We start from the raw sequence: 23,771 nt of genomic DNA, 5'->3' as shown, positions 1-23,771 counted from the left end.
GTATAAGAATGGGACCACTGGCAGCCCCTGGGTCCCTGGCCACACAGACCCAGAAAGCAACCAGTAGAGGACGGGTGGTGGTGGTGTGGTATGTGTTTATGGGGTGAGACAAAGCAGTGGTTGTGCCCAGGGATTGTGGCCTCTGAGAGAGGCTCAGCATGGTCAAGTTTCTCACACAGAGAGAAAGAGAGAGGTATGGAGAGAGAGATGGAAAGGGAGAGCGAGAGAGAGAGAGAGAGAGAGAGAGAGAGAGAGAGAGAGAGAGAGAGAGAGAGCACTTCCTGGAGGTTCTTTCCACCTCTCTGCAATCATCAATGGCATTCTCCCCCTGACCCACTCTTCGCTCAGATAGACAAAGGCCCTGCATTCCTCTGCAGTCTGACTGCCAGGCCTAGCCAGGTCCAATTTAAGCATATCACTCATTCCCTCTGGACCAATGGGCTCATCAGGGGACTGGTCATTAATGATAATTCACAGGTTTAATGCATTTTAATTGTTACTATTTATATCACACAATTTGTTCTACTGGTTTCCCCCCAATGTATTAAATTGTTTCTAGAATAACATTAAAATGACAACTGTGGTTTTGTTACAGAGTTGAATATATGAAATGTCATACTTTCTCTTCATCTAAGCCTTTGACATAATAAGCTGAACACTTTTATACACCTATACATACAGTACCAGTCAAACGTTTGGACACACCTACTCATCCAAGGGTATTTCTTTATTTTTACTATTTTTTACATTGTCGAATAATAGTGAAGACATCAAAACTATGAAATAACACATATGGAATCATGTACTAACCAAAGAATTGTTAAACAAATCAATATATATTTTATATTCTTCAAAGTAGCCTGGAGGTGTGTTAGGTCATTGTCCTGTTGGAAAACAAATGATAGTCCCACTAAGCACAAACCAGATGGGATGGCATATCGCTGCAGAATGCTGTGGTAGCCATGCTGGTTAAGTGTGCCTTGAATTCTAAATTAATCACAGACAGTTTTACCAGCAAAGCACCCCCAAGCCACCTATTAATTGAAATGAATTCCAGGTGACTACCTCATGAAGCTGGTTGAGAGAATGCCAAGAGTGTGCAAAGCTGTTATCAAGGCAAAGGGTGGCTACTTTGAAGAATCTCAAATATAAAATATATTTAGATTTGTTTAACACTTTTTTTGGTTACTACATGATTCCATATGTGTTATTTCAAAGTTTGATGTCTTCACTACAATGTAGAAAATAATACAAAATAAAGAAAAACCCTTGAATGAGTAGGTGTGTCCAAACCTTTGATGGGTACTGTATATCCTATTCATATTTAGCAGCAGGACATCACGTGTGTCTTCTTTACATTATCTCAGATGTTGAATACAGTTTTCAAACCAAAGTAATTTAGCACCAAACAAATGTAAAGCTAAGCACCGTTAGAGCAAAAGTATTTGAGTAAATACCTATACAGAAACACAAAGAGACAATGTGAGATGGTGGTACACTGTCTGCTTTTCTCTGTCCCAAAATGTGTGGTGTTTATGATCAAATAGAAAGGAAAAGAGAGACAGGCTGTGAAGAAGCAGGATGTATGCTTGTCTGGTAGTAGAGACTGAGGCAAAGAACTAAACATGGTCTTTTGACCTTATTAAAAGAAAGATCAGTTACATCCCAGGGTGCACCACTTCACTACTCTCCACTGGGGCAAAGTTTCAAACCAGGGAGGACGGAGTCATCACCTAAAACATCAACAGCAGGTTATTGGTGGAGAAAAAGGGGGAGGAAGGCGGGGTGCCTTGTAAGAATTCGCAGACGAGTAGGTAAACCGCCACTACCCTCCATATTATTGGCCAATGTGTAATCATTGGAAAACAAACTGGACAATCTACGATTAAGACTATCCTACCAAAGGCGCATTAAAAACTGTAATATCTTATGTTTCACCGAGACGTGGCTAAACAACGACATGGATAATATAGAGATGGCTGGCTTCTCCGTGCATCGGCAGGATAGAGCAGCTACGTCTGGTAAAAATTAGGGGCAGGGGTGTGTGTCTATTTGTCAATAACCGCTGGTGCGCAATGTCTAATATTAAAGAAGTCTCGAGGTATTGCTCGCCTGAGGTAGAATACCTCATGGGAAACTGTAGACCACACTATCTACCAAGAGAGTTCTCATCTATATTATTCGTAGTCATCTATTTACCACCACAAACCAATGCTGCCACTAAGAACACACTCAACGAGCTGTATAAGGCCATAAGCAAACAAGAAAATGCTCATCCAGAAGCGGCGGCGCCAAGTGGCCGGGGACTTTAATGCAGACAAATGTAAATCCATTTTACTTCATTTCTACCAGCATGTCACATGTGCAACCAGAGAAAAAAAACTCTAGACCACCTTTACTCCACACACAGAGACGCATACAAAGCTTTCCCTCGCCCTCCATTTGGCAAATCTGACCATAATTCTATCCTCCTGATTCCTGCTTACAAGCAAAAACTAAAGCAGGAAGTACAAGTGGCTCGCTCAGTACGGAAGGGATCAGATGACGTGGATGCAACACTACAGGACTGTTTTGCTAGCACAGACTGGAATATGTTCCGGGATTCATACAATGGCATTGAGGAGTATACCACCTCAGTCACCAGCTTCATCAATAAGTGCATCGACGATGTCGTCACTGCAGTGATCGTACGTACATATCCCAATCAGAAGCCATGGATTAAAGGCAACATCCACACCGAGCTAAAGGCCAGAGGTGCCGCTTTCAAGGGTGGGACACTACTCCGGACGCTTATAAGAAATCCCGCTATGCCCTCAGATGAACCATCAAACAGGCAAAGCATCAATACAGGACTAAGATGGAATCCTACTACACCAGCTCTGACGCTCGTTGGATGTGGCAGGGCTTAAAAACTATTACGGACTACAAAGGGAAACCAAGCCATGAGCTGCCCAGTGACGTGGGCCTTCCAGACGAGCTAAATGCCTTTTATGCTCGCTTCGAAGCAAGCAATACTGAAGCATGCATGAGAGCACCAGCTGTTCTGGAAGACTGTGTGATCACACTCTCCGTAGCCGATGTGAGAAAGACCTTTAAACAGATCAACATTCACAAAGCCCAGGGGCCAGACAGATTACCAGGACATGTACTCAAAGCATGCACGGACCAACTTGCAAGTGTCTTTACTGACGTTTTCAACCTCTCCCTGACCGAGTCTGTAATACCGACATGTTTCAAACAGACCACCATAGTCCCTGTGCCAAGAAAGTGAAGGTAACCTGCCTAAATGATTACCGCTGTCAAGGATCCCCCCGGTACTGATGCTCATTCTGTTCACCAGTTCTGGAGGTCTACGTCACCGGCTTTCTACGCTTCACTGAACGGGATTCATTATCATCAATTCCGGACTGTCTTGTCTGATTACACACACCTGGTTCCCATTTCCCCTGATTAGTATGTTATATATGTGCCCTCTTTTCCTTCTTTCTTTGTCAGTTATTGTTCCCATGTCCGTTGGTCGTGTGAGTACCTATGCGTTGGTGCAGCTGTTATTCTGCGTGCTGTATATATTGTGTATTACTGGTATTGTCCTATGTTGTTCAATGAGGATTCCCCTCGCTCTTTTGTTTGGGTACAGCCCAGTGTTTTTGTATACGTGTTTGTTTTGGGTGTATTAAAAACCCCTATTGTGTATTCCTGCGCCTGTCTCCAAATCCTTTATACCAGCATGACAACCGCCATATAGCACTCACGTCGGTAGCCATGAAGTGCTTTGAAAGGCTGGTCATGGCTCACATCAACACCATCATGACGGAAACCCTAGACTTACTCCAATTCGCATACCCCCCCCCAACAGATCCACAGATGATGCAATCTCAATGGCACTCCACACTGCCCTTTCCCACCTGGACAAAAGGAACACCTATGTGAGAATGCTGCTCATTGACTACAGCTCAGCTTTCAACACTATAGTACCCACGAAGCTCATCACTTCAACTGGATCCTGCACTTCCTGATGGGCTGCCCCCAGGTGGTAGGGGTAGGCAACAACACATCTTGCACGCTGATCCTCAACACTGGGGCCCCTCAGGGGTGCGTACTTAGTCCCCTCCTGTACTCCCTGTTCACCCACGACTGCGTGGCCAAGCACGACTCCAACACCGTCATTAAGTTTGCTGACGACACAACAGTGGTAGGCCTGATCACCGACAATGATGAGACAGCCTATTGGCAGGAGGTCAGAGACCTGGCAGTGTGGTGCCAGGACAACAACCTTTCCCTCAATGTGAGCAAGACAAAGGAGCTAATTGTAGACTATAGGAAAAGGAGGGCTGGACATGCCCCCATTAACATTGAGTTTCAAGTTCCTTGGTGTCCACATCTCCAACGAAACTATCATGGTCCAAACATACCAAGACAGTCTTGAAGAGGGCACGACAACACCTTTCCCCCTTCAGGAGACTAAAAAGATTTGGCATGTGTCCCCAGATCCTCAAAAAGTTATACAGCTGCACCATCGAGAGCATCCTGACCGGTTGCATCACTGCCTGGTATGGCAACTGCTCGGCATCTGACCGTAAAGCGCTACAGAGGGTAGTGCGTACAGCACAGTACATCACTGGGGCCAAGCTTCCTGACATTCATGACCTATATACGAAATAGGTGGTGTCAGAGGAAGACCTCAAAAATTGTCAAAGACTCCAGTCACCCAAGTCATAGACTGTTCTCTCTGCTACCGCACGGCAAGTAGTACCGGAGCGTCAATTCTATGACGAAAAGGCTTCTAAACAGTTTCTACCCCCAAGCCACTAGACTGCTGAATACTGCTGCTACTTGCTGTTTATTATCTCCACATAGTCACTTTACAAATTACCTTGACTAACCTGCACCCCCGCACTTTGACTCGGTACCGGTCAAAGTGCCTCGTTATTGTTATGTCATTTTCTTGTGTTACTTTAGGATTATATATTTTTTTAACTTTAGTTTATTTAGTAAATATTTTCTAAACTATTTCATGAGATGCATTGTTGGTTAAGGGCTTGAAAGTAAGCATTTCACAGTAAGGTCTTCACCTGTGCATTCGGCGCATGTGACAAATAAAATATGTTTTGATTTGGCTACAGTTGGTCAGCCCTGTTTCTATTATGTGGAGCAGCATGGAAGTATGAGTTGTGAAGAGCTCATTTACAGTACAAGTGACAATGAGAGGAAATGGCACAGGACTGGAGGGAGGAGGCAGTGGGTCAATATATCTTTCATCAAGGGGAAGGGTTTCCAGCAGCCCCATGCTCCTCCACCCCCCTGCCGTTGTGATATTACTCAATTATTACACAACTTTTCACCAAGTCTCTGTCAAAACAGTGGTGTTATTAGGGACAGCACAGTAACATGCCCAATCTTAAACATACAGTGCATTCGGAAAGTATTCAGACCCCTTGACTTTTTCCACATTTTGTTACGTTACAGCCTTATTCTATAATGGATTAAATAACTTTTTTCCTCATCAATCTACACACAATACCTCATAATAACAATGTGAAAACAGGTTTTTAGAATATATATTTTTTAAATGTATAAAAAAAATATAAAAAAATACCTTATTAACATAAGTATTCAGACCCTTTGCTATGAGACTTGAAATTGAGCTCAGGTGCATCCTGTTTCCATTGATCATCCTTGAGATGTTTCTACAACTTGATTGGAGTCCAACTGTGGTAAATTAAATTGATTGTACATGATTTGGAAAGACAGGATTGTGTCGGGGCAGAGATCTGAGGAGGGGTACCAAAACATTTCTGCAGCATTGAAGGTCCCCAAGAACACAGTGGCCTCCATCTTTCTTAAATGTGAGAAGTTTGGAACCACCAAGACTCTTCCTAGAGCTGGCCGCCCGGACAAACTGAGTAATTGGGGGAGAAGGGCCTTGGTCAGGGAGGTGACCAAGAACCCAATGGTCACTGACAGAGCTCTAGAGTTCCTCTGTGGAGATGGGAGAACCTTCCAGAAGGAGAACCATCTCTGCAGCACTCCACCAATCAGGCCTTTATGGTAGAGTTTCCAGACGGAAGCCACTCCTCAGTAAAAGGCACATGACAGCCCACCTGGAGTTTGCCAAAAGACACCTAAAGGACTCTCAGACCATGAGAAACAAGATTCTCTGGTCTGATGAAACCAAGATTGAACTCTTTGGCCTGAATACCAAGTGTCACGTCTGGAGGAAATCTGGCACCATCCCTACAGTGAAGCATGGTGGTGGCAGCATCATGCTGTGGGGATGTTTTTCAGCGACAGGGACTGGGAGAGTAGTCAGGATTATTTACAATGACGGCCTACCACAAGGCAAAAGGCCTCCTGTGGGGACGAGCCTGGGATTAAAAATAAATAATCTGCATATAAATGGATGAGAGAACTTCCTACTGCCTGAGCTATGTTGTTGATGTAAATTGAGAAGAGCGTGGGGTCTAGGATCGAGCCTTGGGGTACTTCCTTGGTGACAGGCAGTGGCTGAGTCAACAGATGTTCTGACTTTATACACTGCACTCTTAGTTATCAAACCAGGCCAAAGACCCCTCAGAGACACCAATACTCCTTAGCTGGCCCACAAGAATGGAATGGTCTACCATGTCAAAAAAGGCTATAAAAATAGCAGCACAACATTGCTTAGAATCAAGGGCAATGGTGACATCACCAAGGATCTTTAAGGTTGGAGTGACACATCCATAGCCTGAGCAGAAACCAGATTGCATACCAGAGAGAGTACTATAGACATCAAGAATACCAGTCAGTTGATTATTGACAAGTTTTTTCAACACTTTTGATAAACAGAGCAAAATAGAAATAGGCCTATAACAGTTAGGATCAGCTTGATCTCGAACCATGGTTGCCTTCCAAGCAATGAGAATCTCCCCAGAAAGGAGAGACAGGTTAAAAAGGTCAGAGATAGGCTTGGCGATGATAGGGGCAGCAACCTTAAAGAAGAAAGGGGTATAAACCATCTGACCCAGATGTTTTTTGGGGGTCAAGTTTACATCAGTTAATCATTTACATTTTAGTCATTTAGCAACCTTAAAGAAGAAAGGGGTATAAACCATCTGACCCAGATGTTTTTTGGGGGTCAAGTTTACATCAGTTAATCATTTACATTTTAGTCATTTAGCAGAGCAACTTACAGTAGTGAATGCATACATTTCATTTCATGCATTTATTTATTTAAAAAAAAATTGTACTGGCCCCCCATGGGAATCAAACCCACAACCCTGTCATGCTCTACCAACTGAGCCACAAGTGAAATTATGTGAAGATGAACTCAAACAAACCATATTTTTAATAGGATGGTTTTGATGGCTCATCCTACATAAAATGATTGATTTATTATGAAAAAATATGTAGATTAAACATATGTCCGGAATCTTTATCCGTCTCTGTGTGTAGCCTTCTCTCTGGATCGCAAACAGGCCTATCGGCGCTAGGACCTAGGAGATGAGTATGCCACAGAAGCATTGCAGACATAACGTTTGGGAGGTGTTGTAGAAGAAAGGCAAAAGAAACCGAGTAAATGAGAGCACTTTTTGTACAGATTATTGAAGGATTTATCAGCTAAATAAATCGCCGAAACAGCTCATTATAATGCAACGGACACACTATTGAAATCCTGTCCAGGTAAAGGCCTGCATTTTGTTTTTCGTGTTGACTGAGGTCGACTGCTACTAGAGCGGTTAGATCCCATTGTATAAAATAGGATGCGGTTATTCTCACTCAAACTGCCCTGCTAGGCCCCATATCCAGACTAAAATTAAGTGCATTCCTGACATCAGTTTATTCTCGGGTATAGTTATGTTTACTGAAGAAGTTAGTTAAGTGTCCAAACTTTAACCTTAGCAGAGACTGTGCCTCATAAACAAAACTTAAATATCGTATAACATTGTCATTTATTGACTATGCTTTTGAATTTTACACAATGTCCGCCTTTGAGACAGCCTACAGGCGAACATGTTTATGTCGTTTTTACTGTACATTACTTTCATACAATTATAAGTCACCTATATGAACGAACTATACGTTTTAGAAATGAACTTTATGGACATATAAATGCATTTGCAAGGCGTCTTAAAAACAAACTATGATGAGATGTTGCGGGTGGCCGGTTCAACACTGCAACTCTACTCATTCATTTATCTGCACGTTCGTCAACAAGACAATTTATTTCGTTTTCTGATATGTTCTTGTTTGTCTGTATGTCACACAAGATGAAATATCTTTTACTGGCTTCATTCAAAATTCCACGATTTCTAAACCGAATATTTTACTTTTAGATTATCTGAAGGCAGGCAGCCACGTTGTTGCATTGTTGTTACAATGTAGCAATGACTGAAACAGAAATTGATACAAAGTATCCACCTTTTGCTTTGTTATGTCGGACGAATACATGTGTTGTATAGTAGATCTACAGTTGATGACTTTTGAAAGCATACTTCCTTTATTCTTGTATGACAGTTTTATGCTTTCTGGGACATGCCTCAGTAATTTTCCTTTATTTTCCATTAGCACAATTATCCTTGAATAAGCATCCCCCAAATCCCCTAACATTCAATCTCCACTGTGCTCCCAATTTTCCATCTTTTAGATGTAATTTTTCATAACATATTTTACATTTGGACTAAGTGATGAATACTCTTATGATTCACTGTCTACTTTTTTTTGTTTTGGGTAGTCATTTTCAGTATTTTTTGTTGTTGTAATGTGTGCATGTAAAGTAACACTCACACTGAACAGTAGTCATCCCCAAGCATGTTGTGTGCCATGCATGTCTTAAATGTGATAATTTGTTTTGAGTCATGAGACCGACCATAACTAGCCACAGTCTGAATGTGAAGGGACCCAGGCAGGCAGCACAGCAGCAGCATGTGACATTAGTCTGAGGGTGGTTAAGTGATGTGTTTACTGTTTGACTCACTCACCCTGTTCTTCCTGGGAGATGTTGACGTCCTTCGCTCCCATTGGTATGGGAAAGGACTTTGAGATCCTCTGGCCTTGTTGATGCAAATGTGCCACCAGTTGTATGCAGAATCTGAGGAATGCTGTTTGAAATCTGCCCTTACACAGTCAGGCTTATTGTGGCTAATCTGAGGCCTGTACGCCACAGGAGCTAGGAGACTTTATCAGTGTAATGGGTCCACACACTTCCTGGCCCTCCGTGCACATCATATGACTGTCCTCTCCCTGGTCTCTCTGTGTCACAGTCATAGACAGCACTGCTTCCTCTACTGCTGTCCATGTGGCTGCAAGCAAGTTGTTTACATTCTGAACGTCAAGCCCTCAAGTCAGAACCAACAGCATAGATGGAATTAGGGGATGCCATGAACGGATACAAGATGCTGATGAAGTGTCACCAACAGTAATATTTTTTAAGAGGAGACTGGAGAACAATAGGAGGGTTTCTGCCAAGTTACACCATATAAAAGGTGCCTTTTCTATTCAAAACAGACTTTACCCAACTTTCTTTCTTAGTATGTATAGATCCATTTGAATGATCTTTCATTTTTTTCTGTCTGGGAATATGTATACAATACCAGTCAAAAGTTAGGACACACCTACTCGTTCAAGGGTTTTTCTTTATTTGTACTATTTTCTACATTGTAGAATAATAGTGAAGACATCAAAACTATGAAATAACACATATGGAATCATGTAGTAACCAATTTTCTTTTAACAAATCTAAATATATTTTAGATTCTTCAAACCCTTTGCCTTGATAACAGCTTTGCACAGTCTTAGCATTCTCTCAACCAGCTTCACGAGGAATGCTTTTCAAACTGTCTTGAAGGAGTTCCCACATATGTTTTCCTTCACTCTGCGGTCCAACTCATCCCAAACCATCTCAATTGGGTTGAGGTTGGGTGATTGTGTTGGCCAGGTCATCTGATGCAGCACCCTCACTCTCCTTCTTGGTCAAATAGCCCTTACACAGCCTGGAGGTGTGTTTTGGGTCATTGTCCTGTTGAAAAAGAAATGATTTCCCGAAGTCCCGGTTGGAGATTTCTCAGAATAAGCAGGAAATCTGTAATTCTCCAACAAGGATTTCTGGAAAACCAGGGAATTTATTGAAATTTCCCAGAATTTTGCAACTCTAGAACCAACACATGCAGAGATAATCTGTTCACCTACTCTGCATCTCACAAAGACACAGCGGTTGGAACCAAAAATCTCAAATTTGGATTCATCAGACCAAAGGACAGATTTCCACTGGTCTGATGTCCATTGCTCATGTTTCTTGGCCCAAGCAAGTCTCTTCTTACTATTGGAGTGTCCTTTTAGTAGTGGTTTCTTTGAAGCAATTTGACCATGAAGGCCTAATTCATGCAGTCTCCTCTGAACAATTGATGTTGAGATGTCTCGCAGTTTACTCTAATGAACTTATCCTCTGCAGGTAACTCTGGGGCTTCCTTTCCTGTGGCGGTCCTCATGAGAGCCAGTTTCATCATAGAGCTTGATGGTTTTTGCGACTGCACTTGAAGAAACTTGGACATTTCTTGAAATTTACCAGATTGACTGACCTTCAGGTCTTAAAGTAATGATGGACTGTCGTTTCTCTTTGCTTATTTGAGCTGTTCTTGCCATAAAATGGACTTGGTCTTTTATCAAATAGGGCTATCTTCTGTATACACCCCCTACCTTGTCACAACACAACTGATTGGCTCAAACGCATTAAGGTGGAAAGAAATTCCACAAATTAACTTTTGTGGACTTCCCTGTGGCTCAGTTGGTAGAGCATGGTGTTTGCAACGCCAGCATGGTGTGTGTAACGCCAGGGTTGTGGGTTCGATTCCCACGGGGGGCCAGTACAAAAAAAAATGCATGAAATGAAATGTATGTATTCACTACTGTAAGTCGCTCTGGATAAGAGTGTCTGCTAAATGACTAAAATGTAAACAAGACACATCTGTTAATTGAAATGCATTCCAGGTTACTACCTCATGAAGCTGGTTGAGAGAATGCCAAGAGTATGCAATTCTGTCATCAAGGCAAAGGGTGGCTACTTTGAAGAATCTCAATTATAAAATATATTTTGATTTGTTTAACACGTTTTTGGTTACTACATGATTCCATGTGTTATTTCATAGTTTTGATGTCTTCACTATTATTCTACAATGTAAAATAAAGAAAATCCCTTGAATGAGTAGGTGTGTCCAAACTTTTGACTGGTACTGTATATTTGTTTATGCTAATGTTAGTTGCTTTATGCTCTTCTCTCTCTCTGTAATTGTGATTGTTCTGCTGGAACAGACACCAAGAACAAACTTGATTGTGTGTGGAGGCATGACTAGTCATTTCACCTGTCTACTTTTTTATTTGTACGTCTTGTTTGAAGGAAAATTGCATAGATGCATATTGGTATTACTATTCAGTAAACATTTCCTTTGATGCACAGTAGTATTGGGACACTGCTTACCTGCACCTTTCTACTAGGACCCCAAGACAAAGCCAATATAGGCACAGAGATGGATTCACGTTGTTGATATAGAAGACAATACAACAAATGATATAGGTCAACCTGCTGCCTCCATACACAGCCTCTTTGCTTGAACCCAGCCAAGTCTCAAGACTAGTCTGGGATGATACCCAATGGACTACATTAATCAACAAGTGTTTCTATGACTGGCTCTGTGTGTGGTTTCCATACTGCATGACACTGATTTGCATTGAGGGGGGCCCTGGAACCAGAGCCAGCATGATGAAAGTCAAGCAGGCAGGGCAGGCAGTCAGGGAGAGACAGAGCGAGAGAGTGAAGCAGGCAGGTAGGGAAAGAGCGAGTGACTCAGTCAGGCAGTGGCCCGGGCCCCTGGACCATGTGACCTGCTGTTAGGGTACTAGGTTCATTCACTGGCTACAGTTCTGGCTGGCTGCGGCCCAGCTTTTCCACACTGCCCACAGTAGCGACGGCTCGGTCACATTAAACATCAACACTGTGTTGTGACTCCAGAGCCGGACCTGTGTGTGTGTGTGTGTGTGTGTGTGTGTGTGTGTGTGTGTGTGTGTCAAAGTCAGAGAGTGCATGCTGAGAGCACAGAGGCTTGGTTTGCGTTTGTGATCAAAGTTTGAATTGGTCTCAGTAGGGTATACAGTGCTCTAGTGGACAGGCCTGCTCAGTCAGTTCCCCAGAGCTCATCTCTCTCTCTCTCTCTCTCTACTACTGTGACAGGCCCAGCCACAGCCAGAGATGACTGGAGCACAACACACTGCTGGCCCAGCCACAGCCAGAGAGGACTGGAGCACAATGTGCTGCTGCCAGTACTCAGAGCATGCGGGACCAACTGGCAGGTGTCATTTTCAACCTCTCCCTGACCGAGTCTGCAGTAACTACATGTTTCAATCAGACCACCATAGTCCCTGTGCCCAAGAAAGCGAAGGTAACCTGCCTAAATGACTACCGCCCTATAGCACTCAAGTCGGTAGCCATGAAGTGCTTTGAAAGTCATGGCTCACATCAACACCGTCATCCCGGAAACTCTAGATCCAATTCGCATACCGCTCCAACAGATCCACAGATGATGCAATCTCAATGGCACTCCACACTGGCCTTTCTCACCTGGACAAAAGGAACACCTATGTGAGAATGCTATTCATTGACTACAGCTCAGCGTTCAACACCATAGTGCCCACGAAGCTCATCACTAAGCGAAGGACCCTGGGACTAAACACCTCCCTCTGCAACTGGATCCTGGACTTCCTGACGGGCCGCCCCCAGGTGGTAAGGGTAGGCAACAACACATCTGTCACGCTGATCCTCATCACGGGGGCCCCTCAGGGGTGCGTGCTTAGTCCCTGTTCACCCACGACTGCGTGGCCAAGCACGACTCCAACACCATCATTAAGTTTGCTGACGACACAACAGCAGTAGGCCTGATCACCGATAACGATGAGACAGCCTATAGGGAGGAGGTCAGAGACTGTGTGTTGCCAGGACAACAACCTCTCCCTCAACGTAAGCAAGACAAAGCTGATCGTGTACTACAGGAAAAGGAGGGCCGAACACGTCCCCATTAACATTGACGGGGTTGTAGTGGAGCGGATCGAGAGTTTCAAGTTCCTTGGTGTCCAAGGAACTTGAACAACAAACTATCATGGTGCAAACACACCAAGACAGCCGTGAAGAGGGCACGACAACACCTTTTCCCCTTCAGGAGACTGAAATGATTTGGCATGGGTCCTCAGAACCTCAAAAAGTTCTAAAGCTGCATCATCGAGAGCATCCTGACTGGTTGCATCACCGCCTGTTATGGCAACTGCTCTGCATCTAAGGCGCTACAGAGGGTAGTGCGTACGGCCCAGTACAGCACTGGGGCCAAGCTTCCTGACATCCAGGACCTATATACTAGGCGGTGTCAGAGGAAGGCCCATAAAATTGTCATAGACTCCAGCCACCCAGGACTGTTCTCTCTGCTACCGCACGGCAAGCGGTACCGGAGCGCCAAGTCTAGGTCCAAAAGGTGACTCCTTAACAGCTTCTACCCCCCCAAGCCATAAGACTGCTGAACAATTAATCAAATGACCACCCGGACTATTTGATGACCCCCCCCTTTGTTTTTAACACTGCTGCTACTCGCTGTTTATTATCTATGCATAGTCACTTTACCCCTACCTACATGTACAAATTACCTAAACTGACCTGTACCCCGCACACTGACTCTGTACCGGTACCCCCTGAATATAGCCTTGTTATTGTTATTTTGTTTTACTTTTTATTACATTTTTTACTTTTGTTTATTTAGTAAATATTTTCTTAACTACATTTCTTGAACTGCATTGTTGGTTCAGTGCTTGTAAGTAAGAATTTCACGCTAAGGTCTACACCTGTTGTATTCGGCGCATGTTTTAAAAAAAAATGTATTTGATAATTGAATACATTTGATTTCCAGTGAGTAAAAATAACCCTGTGTAGTGTTTCCAATTAATATGAGTTCACTCATAACAATTTGTAAACACAATGGATGTTAAAGGCTCCTATCATGCTGGTTTAATGGGAGATGTTAAAGGCTCCTATCATGCTGGTTTAATGGGGGATGTTAAAGGCTCCTATCATGCTGGTTTAATGGGGGATGTTAAAGGCTCCTATCATGCTGGTTTAATGGGGGATGTTAAAGGCTCCTATCATGCTGGTTTAATGGGGGATGTTAAAGGCTCCTATCATGCTGGTTTAATGGGGGATGTTAAAGGCTCCTATCATGCTGGTTTAATGGGGGATGTATTAGGCCTGGGGCTCTAACTCCCAGCCTGTCAATAGCTACTGCTTCCTGTTGTTTTCCTCTGCAGCCACTGATGAGGTCACATTAACAGGCCTCTCTTGTGATGATGGAGCTCTGGAGGATAAATTGATTTCAGTGGATGGTCAGAGAGAGCCATCCGCACACTGGTCACAGAACTTAGTCATTAGTTTTGAAGTGTTTGGCCCTGTGGTGAGTTTGTGGATACTGTCTTAACTCTTGTTCCTCATTTGGGAGTGATGCCACATGCTCATACTGAACTGGAATAAAACCCATCTGGTGTGTGGAACAACTATTTTCCACTGTCTGGACAGACCACAGAAGTATGGAACCAACGTGTTTCCACTGAGATGCACTGATGTTGACTGGTGAAGTTAATATTCAGACAGGTGGAGAGGAAATGTTTTACTGCCAGATGAGGCTAATTTTTACTCTTCCCTTTACACTAAAAGGAAACTGGTGAAAAGGTGGCTACAGGCTCCTGCCCTGGACTGAGTGAAGGACACTTGGGGAACAGAGCTGTGTCTCTCCCTGTCAGAACCCTGGACACACTAACCAGCCCACCAACATGACCCATGTGGCGATAATGAAGGAGGGATGGCTGCACAAAAGAGGTGAGTGGATTTGGACTATTTCCTGTATCAAGAAATGCTTTGCTCCTTATTTGACTACAACATGAGCATGAGTGCTGATGTCATTTTGGTATTATTTGTATAGTTTCCTGTATGTGATTCCTATTTCCTAGTCGACAGTATACCGTAGGCCCCAGTATCCCTCTTGCCCAGCTAGCTACTCTGTGTGGTATGGTGTGGCGCTCTGGCAGGCGTGAGTGCCGTTGTTTGGATGAGGAGGCATTCCTCGCATACCTGCTGGCTTTGAGTGTGTGTGCGTGTGCGTGTGCGCGTGTGCGTGTGTGTGTGTGTATGCCGTGTGTGTGCGTGTGCGTGTATGCGTGTGCGTGTGCGTGCAGACTCCTCCAGCACAGAGAGAGAGAGCAGGGGTGTGGTACCTGGGACAGAGGCTCAGGGGACAGACAGACAGGGGGACACGTCACTAGGAGTGGAGAGTCCCAGAGGCTGTAACCCAGGGAACAGCATTCTACTCAGTACGCTCTCCCTCTAAGGCCTCAGCAGGAACACAACAAGGGCTTGTGTCTTAACAGAGTCATCCTGGGTTAGCTACGCAGGCAGACCCAGGCCCACGCAGACTGATGCAGCCCCTGGTCCTCACAACCCTTCCCTGGGGCGGAGAGAGCAATGCTGGGTACTACTGACTGCTCATTTAAAAAATAACCTCAGTGATTTACTTAAAACAGCAGATCGCCCTGGGATTCTTGGTACATGTCTAGAGGCTGAGGAACACATATCAGTCTGATGTTTTCTGATGTAAGTGATCTTTGTCTAAATAACAAGGAAACAGGAAACAGCATTTGCCTTATTGGAAGGAAATGGACCAAAGTTGATCATTTAGAAGAGTTCTGATTTAATAACAAACATGTCAGCTAAGGGGAGGGTCTTTATAAGGGTGTCTAGTTCTTCTGAAACTTTTTTTAAATCATGCATGTAATTTTACCGTCTTTACCTCATCTTATGCATGGTCTGTTGGCACATTTGACATGCAGTATGTGATGCAGTATAACATGCACTATGTCGTCTCCACTACTCCTTGCCAGAGTGATACGAAGGGAAGCAGGAAGGTTTCTGACAGATTGCCAGTGTAAAATGTAATGGTCCGAGGACTGTCAAATAGTGACCAGTGAGAAAAACAAACTCCTTTGATCTCAAGTCACATCTTAACCTTGAATTATTGAAGAACAAAGCCAACACACAAACAGACCGAACAAACAAGCCTTCAGGAATACTGAGTTGGCATGCTGTCATACCCTAGCAGCTGTGCCCGGTGAAATGTCACCCAGAGCAACACTGTTTTGATTGGAGGGCTTCTGCCTGCTTGCTGTGCGTATCTTGACAGGATGGGTTTTAATGTCACGTCACTGTCACCCAGTCTCTGTCCCAGTGCAACAGCACAGAAGGTGAGTCTGCAATAACAATGTTCTGCTGCCCATCACTTCAGCCAACCACCCTCTTCCTGTGAATCTTTTAATTTTAGCCCATCTAACCTCACCACTAAGATTTTGGACTGCAGTCACAGAACATTTCACTGACTGATTGCATTGTGTGTTTGATGGAATGGAATTGAGGCTGGCCTCAGCAGCATTCTGAAGGGACATACAGGTAGGTGGTGGCCTGCCTAGTGCCTCAGAAATGTCCCTGTAATTATGTGCCATCGTGACTGTATTCCATTCTACAGACACGGCCACGGCCACGGAGGGGAGCAGCTCAGGTCTGGCTGGGAGCTGAGAACGTCCATGCCACCTTTAACCCTCCTAACCCTGATTCCTATCTGATTAGTCATGCAACTGTAAGCTGGTGTTGTGGTATCCTTTTGCTGCCAGACAATGGCAGAGTACAGAAAGTGGAGGAGCAAACTTGGTTTCTTACGTGGACTAAGTCCACCCAGCCTATTCCACAAAACAGCCAGATTCCCAACCTTGGAGTGTTCGGTTCTGTACCTTTTTTCCCCCAGACAGGCCCAGCTGAGTCTGATGATCCTCAACGTCAGGCCACACCTTTCCACTCCATCAGCCTTGTGCTGCTGGGCAGTGGGATCGTCTCAGCCATTTGTCACCCATCATGATATAAAGAGGGTTATCTGTTCAAGGCCAGCTTTGGACTTCCAATACATAGCACTAGGGAATAGGCCAGTAATCCTGTGCTGTATACCAAGCCACCAATGGCTCCTCTGTAGGCCCGTGTGTGTATCTGCGGAAGTGTGTGTCTGCGGAAGTGTGTGCATGAGGTAAAGCATACAATTGCAGGAGTAACAGTGGTTGAATGTTTAAATGTTTTTCCACTGCCCGCATGTACAGGTTGCCTAGCACACTGAGGCTTGTAGTTCAACATCCGCTTGTATCTTGTTGCGTCTGTTACAAACCAGTTGTCATGTCCCTGAGGGCCACACAGACAGTCATCCAGCAACAGATGACTCCCATTGAAAAACCATTGGATCAATCTGGGTTTGATTAATCCGTAAATGTGTTGGGTCTACTTTACACCACCCACACAGTTTACATTATGCCTGCAGCCTCTAGTGGTCAGTCTGTAGTTTATTCCCTAAAGTTTCCATCAAAGGCAGAGCATCATCCAACATCAAAGAAGCAGATTGCAGGTTCTCTAGATTCCATCTGAGTGCTGTGTCCAAGAGCCTAGTGAAGTGCAACAGAACTGTGCTTGTTGGCCCTCTCTCTTCCAGGCAGCACTTGGCCCTCCCTCTTCCAGGCAGCCCTTGGCCCTCTCTCTTCCAGGCAGCCCTTGGCCCTCTCTCTTCCAGGCAGCCCTTGGCCCTCTCTCTTCCAGGCAGCCCTTGGCCCTCTCTCTTCCAGGCAGCCCTTGGCCCTCTCTCTTCCAGGCAGCCCTTGGCCCTCTCTCTTCCAGGCAGCCCTTGGCCCTCTCTCTTCCAGGCAGCCCTTGGCTCTCTCTCTTCCAGGCAGCCCTTGGCCCTCTCTCTTCCAGGCAGCCCTTGGCCCTCTCTCTTCCAGGCAGCCCTTGGCCCTCTCTCTTCCAGGCAGCCCTTGGCCCTCTCTCTTCCAGGCAGCCCTTGGCCCTCTCTCTTCCAGGCAGCCCTTGGCCCTCTCTCTTCCAGGCAGCCCTTGGCCCTCTCTCTTCCAGGCAGCCCTTGGCCTTCTCTCTCCCAGGCAGCCCTTGGCCCTCTCTCTTCCAGGCAGCCCTTGTTCGTTTCAATCATTTGCTCCCTGACAGGTATAAGGAGCCGGCCCCCTCGTTAGGCTAACGAAGGTTACAACAACTGTTGGATTTGGGTAGCACTCTCAGCTGGCTCGGAGGCAGGAGTGAATGGATGGGGGAGGGAACTGAGAGGAAACAGAGCTCCATGTCTTTGTGATATTCCCAGAACATCATCACTCTGTGTGCAGTCCTTTTCTCACAGACCAAGCCTGACTTAGAAACAGGGTGTTCTGTGTGATGTGTCACTCTGACTAATAGGTTGATGCTTATTGGATGATTTACTCCAAGGGGTCACATGATTAGTCCATGGGGTCATGTACTAGAGGACACCTTTGAGTCATTCCACTGAGAATAACAAAGAGTGCGTGGTCAAAGAGTGTGTGTGAGAGTATGTTTGTTTGTTTGTTTGTTTGTTTGTTTGTGTGTGTGTGTTGGTATGCATGCATGCAAGATTTTGAGTACCTAATATAGTTACACCTCATACAATCACATACCATTTTGAAACACCTCTTTTTAAAGATTTTCTCAGTATCAAAGCAGTAAAAGGGAACTGTGTGTGGGAGTTAGATTTTCACTCTTCAAAGGAACCAACCCACCTGATTAACTCTGTCTCATGACACTGCAATGCTGATCGCACAAGGACTTTGTCTGGCTGCCAGCTTTACCGCCAGGCTCGCCTTGCCTCTTTCACACATACCCGTTCACATTAGCTTCTAGCCTGCCATGGACCACACAGCGGCCCTGCTACCACACACACCAACAACCTCACTACAACGGCTCCAGCAGCAGGGGATGCCCCAGAGCCATTATGCCCTGTCCACACTCCCATCGCCCAGCTAACTACATAAAACAATACCAGCAGCAAAACTTTGAGCGACAGAACCAGAGTCACGAGGTGAAGCCCCCAAGGCAGGGCCAGCAGCAGAGGGTGGCTCCCCAGGAGGGGAGGGCTCTGGCTGGTGTCTGGCTGTCAGCAGGGTCCCCTGCTCTCAGTAATGGGAAGCAGCCTCCTGCTAAATGTGGTGGAGAAAAGTAAATTGCCTGGGTGCAGCTGTCGATAGGCAGGCTGGATGGGAGGGGACCAGGAGGCCAGAGAGAGCCACCTCCGTCACTTGTCTCTGCTCGCAGTGAGCCCGCTGTGTGCTTACTTTTCTGTGCAGAATCCTCCTGCTCCACAACTGGCGCTTGGCTGTGCTCCCCCTGCTCCCTACCCCTCTCTCTCTCTCTCTCTCTCTGTCTTTGTCACTTCCTCGCTCTCTTTCTTCAATTCTCTATCTCTATTCCCCTCTTTTTCTTTCTTTACCTCATATCCTGCTTCCTACTCCCACTCTACTCCTCCTCTCCCTCTTTCTTAATCCCCATCTCATTTCTTCTCTGCCTCTGCCAGTCGCCCCCCACCATCTCCTTGCCCACTTTCCCTCCTCCGCTCCCCCCCCTTGCCAGGATAATGACCCTGCTGACAACACCGAGGCGGAAGCTGCTTCCGACTGCCGTGGCGCTCCCAGTCTCAGACATCAATCACATCACTGGCTCTCCCTGGCAACTGGGACAGACAGAGGGGTAGAGAGAGAGAGAGGGAGTGGTGGAGTGTGGACAGGAAGGGGCTGCTCAGCTGTCCATAGAGTCTGACTGTATGTTCAGACTGCTGTCACATTCACATCAGACCATCATCAGGATACACACCCAGATCACACTTAGCCTCTCATCCGGCTCAGGGACAATTTGTCATTATGGATCACAGACAAATATACCAATGTATTTGACTTGGCCTTAACTCTCCTAAAGGTTGAAATGTAATCTTAGGTATATCCCCCTTTTATTATACATGGTTGTATAATTTAAGAATGATCGACTGTTCCCTGGTCGTTTAGTGTTAATTGGCACTAATTTGAACTAAATAATGTGTTTATTTGTTTGTCATGCAGTAACGCAGTTAACTAATCCATGGGCTGCTTGTTTACCGAGAGGAGGGGCCAAATTAATCACACAGAAAAGCAGGGTGAACTTCCCACAGTGTCTCTATGGTAATCAGCAGGTGTCACTCGCTATGGAGAAGAAGTGAGGGCTTTCTTATGAGCGTGAGAAAGAGGGGCTCCACCACCCCCCTCCCCACTGTTCACCCCCCCCCTTTTTTTTCCTGTAGCGGCAGAAGCCGCATCAGCAGAGAGAGAGGGGAAGGGAGGGTGATGGAGAGAAAAGAGAGGGCTGCAGTGGAGGCTGGGGCAGCCCTTCCCTGTGACCTGTTGATGCTGTTGCCAAAGCCCCGGCAGTGCAGTCCCATCCAGCTGCATGAGAGAAAGAGAGACGCCAACAAAAGAGGAGAGGGACAGCAGGAAGAAAAAAAAGAGGGGGGAGAAAAGAAAGAATGAAGAAACCCAAACTCCTGGGCGGTTTAGCCTGGCATGTGAGAGGCCTGTTGTGAGCCTGGGCAGCCTTATATGGTCATGGGGAGAGGGGCAGCCTGGCGGCCCAGTCTGCCCTGAGTCCCAGAGCTGAGAAGGGGATGGGACGGGGGGCAGTATTGGGGTGGTGGTACAGAGTGGTGACCCTTCCATCAGGGAGCCCCCTCTCGTCTGGAGCGGGTGGCGGCACAGAGGCTCATTGAGATGCAGGGCACATGGCGGCAGGTTGCAGCTGCAGGCTACAGGCAGGGCCAACAGAAAAGGGCCGAAGGGGGCAACCGAGGAAAAACTAACAAAATACACTGCCTCCCCTGCTTTGGAGTTTTAATTCCCTAATCCTCAATCCCCCCCTCTCGACACTCTCACACATACACACTCTCACACATACACTCTATCACACAGTTACCACTGGCTCCCTTCCTCCCTCTCATCCCCAAACTATGAATGAGTGGCCAGGCAGAGACAAAACACCACAGCAGCCCTCTCAGGAAGTCCAATCCTGGGCACTGTGCTGAGAAAGGCTTGTTTTGACTGACCTCTTCTCCCCTTCCTTAACATTTTATTTTCTGCTCTCATTCCTCTCTCTCTCTCTGTGTCTGTGTCTCTGTCTGTGTGTGTCGCTCTCTCTGTGTCTGTCTGTATTCTATGTGCCTGTGATGCCAGACAGAGCACAGCGGTTGGCCTCTCCTTTGCAGTGTGATGAATGTTGCATGATGTGTTTATTAAAGAGCTGTGGCAGCTGGGACCTTAGATTCCTGTCGTTGTCACGTAGAGACAGAGAGAACACAACGCTCCTCAGACACACAGGCTAACCTCTGACACACAGGCTAACCTCTGACACACAGGCTAACCTCTGACACACAGGCTAACCTCAGACACACAGGCTAACCTCAGACACACAGGCTAACCTCAGACACACAGGCTAACCTCAGACACACAGGCTAACCTCAGACACACAGGCTAACCTCTGGCACACAGGCTAACCTCTGACACACAGGCTAACCTCTGACACACTCTCTTGCATACTCTCCTTTTTATATTTAATCTTCTTTTTAATGACACAGACTGCCTGGATTCTAAAGCCAAGCTGACTTGCAAATGGCCTCTGTGTCAATTGGTAGTATTAACATGGATCCGAATTGGTCGCATGCTCGTTCTTTTACAACGGACTGACCTTGAAAACCGTAACTAGGTACAGTCTGACCATTGAGTGAATTATTTTAGTCTGACTGCAGACGGTTCGCCTTTGGTCAATCAAAATGCTCTTATTGCCAGTAGAAGTTTTTTGACGAATAAGCTGGTTTTCATGTGTCTGTTGAGAGCTCTATGGAACTACGCTGTCAACTCACAAACCATTCAGACACGTCCAGCTTATTCAGTAATAGCTCCACTTCTGAAGAAAATGACACTCAACACGGTAGCATACAGTATTTGGACAATTGGCCCTCTGCAGCTGTAAGTCATTGAGTGTGTGTGTATGCATATGAGAGAGCATTTGTGCATGTGTGTGTGGAGGGCATGGCACTGGTACAATTTGGCTGTCCACACAAGCCATGCAGCAGTTGGCAAATAAAGATGAATTCTCTTGTGTTTGGCAGAGGCTCACTGTTCATTATTTTCTACTTTGCCCAGTGCGCATCCCAGACCTCAGCAGCTGTTTAACATGTAAAGACACTCTACCAGCCCCTGACAGCTCCTCGCATGGCCCTCGTCTACACACACACACACACAAACACAGTCAAAATTGTAGTTGAATTTGCCTATCCCAAAGACTGTTCTGTTCTTGATCTTATCTGCTGTGTGGTCAGGCTGTCAGGTTGTTTCCTGTTTTCTACAATTAAAATGTTCTACTGAGATGAAAAGGGCCAGTTTACTGCAGCTGAAAGACTTTGAAGACGGATGGATGGATTGAGTTGATAGCAGGGGACTTCTGTGTCCCAAGTCCCTTCTGCTCTTAGTCAGCATGTTGTCTTCTCTCTTAATCTGTATTCTGCAATTTGCCCATTTGGTCCAATCTGTCAAAAATATACTGTATCAAAAAAGCATATAAATACTTAGTGAGTAATTTGAAATTGTCTACGAATGAGTCTTTTGGCATCTCCTGCTGTTGTCTGTACATCCTCTGCTTCCTATTCCTAAACCTCCAGTTCCTAGTTGTGGAGTATCATGGTAGGATGTCATCATAACATCAGAAGCAGAGTGAGAAAAGTACAGTACAGTAGTGGGCTGGGTTTTTAGTTTCAAGTCTAGTCAATGAGAAAGACAAAGGTCAGGTGAGAATAGAAAAACAAAGTGTTAGTAAATAGGAAAGACATCTGGGTCATGGCTGTGGTTTTCTAACGAAGAGATGGACTGCAGAGGTAGGTGACAGAAATGATAAGACAGATAGACGAGGACGTTTCTTCAGTCACATGACTCTCCATGCCCCAGTCAGGATGACGTTTACCTGGTCAGGATATCCTCTCCAGCCAGACCAAAGACAATGTTCTCAATAACGTAGCTGATAACATGCATACTGCCAATTTCTCCACAGCCATTGTTTTCACCACACCCACATTTTGGGAAATGTGTAACGTTATGCTTTATTTGGAAGAGCAAAAGAAGCACACAGACAATTATGTTCTGACAATTGCACCAATGTCAGTCCTGCTGTGGTCAGAGCATGCTGTGGAGTCTTTAGGGTGGGATTAGGTGGAGGGTTATAGGGGGGTGGAGGGGTATGGGGGGGGTAGAGATGTGCCCTAGGTGTCACATTCCACCATGATGAGCTTGCTCAGTTCACTGAACTCTACTCGCTGGTCTTTACAAGCTGTGGTCTCTGAGAGGAAAGGAAACACTATTAAAAGTGTCCTTTACCAATGACATTTGCATTACAGTGCAAGGTGACCATTAAGTGACTGTCCCCATGGCTTTGTTGCTGTGTAGTGACACTGTGAAAGGCTAGCCTGGCTGACGCGACCCACGTGACTCAGTGCAGGGAGATATGTGACCACACTGGTCTGAAAAGTAGACCGTTTGTTAATGCAATATTCGCTTAGAAATTGTGTGACGGGTTTGATTGGTTCTCTCAACCCCAAAACAATCTTCATGAGTTGAGAGCTTTTGTTGTTTGGATTTGAAAATGGATTGGGGCGGTGCCAGGGGGACTGTATGTGGGTGTTTTGAGGAGAGCCAACCAGTAAAAGCACAGCCTCCTTCATTATCGACGCATTGTGCCGACAACATCAAAGAGCCATTCCAGACTCTGAAGTCAGGAGGACTTTGAGAGTTAGGTGTTAGCTAGACTAATGAAAGGGTACAGTGCG

At 45.6% G+C, this 23,771-nt stretch overlaps 1 protein-coding gene across 3 annotated transcripts in view; it reads left to right on the top strand.

Moving 5' to 3' along the window:
- The first annotated feature begins 7,470 nt into the window (after positions 1-7,470).
- The window catches only part of LOC106582637 (RAC-alpha serine/threonine-protein kinase), a 39,209-nt gene continuing 22,908 nt past the window's right edge, over positions 7,471-23,771 (top strand). The window contains exons 1-3 of one of the 3 annotated variants that reach the window (XM_045715535.1): positions 7,480-7,659; positions 12,200-12,407; positions 14,714-14,875. In XM_045715535.1, coding sequence (XP_045571491.1) covers positions 14,830-14,875 — 46 coding nt within the window. In that variant the 5' untranslated portion in view covers positions 7,480-7,659; positions 12,200-12,407; positions 14,714-14,829. Of the gene's footprint in view, positions 7,660-12,199; positions 12,408-13,464; positions 13,488-14,713; positions 14,876-23,771 lie in introns of those variants that run through there. The other 2 variants (XM_014165920.2, XM_045715539.1) reach the window with 2 other exon arrangements.

This window comes from Salmo salar, chromosome ssa01 (assembly GCF_905237065.1).
Source record: "Salmo salar chromosome ssa01, Ssal_v3.1, whole genome shotgun sequence".
In the NCBI taxonomy this organism is placed as follows: Eukaryota; Metazoa; Chordata; class Actinopteri; order Salmoniformes; family Salmonidae; genus Salmo; species Salmo salar.
Note: the sequence above shows the minus strand (reverse complement) of the source record. Positions and strands in the feature narration are given on the sequence as shown.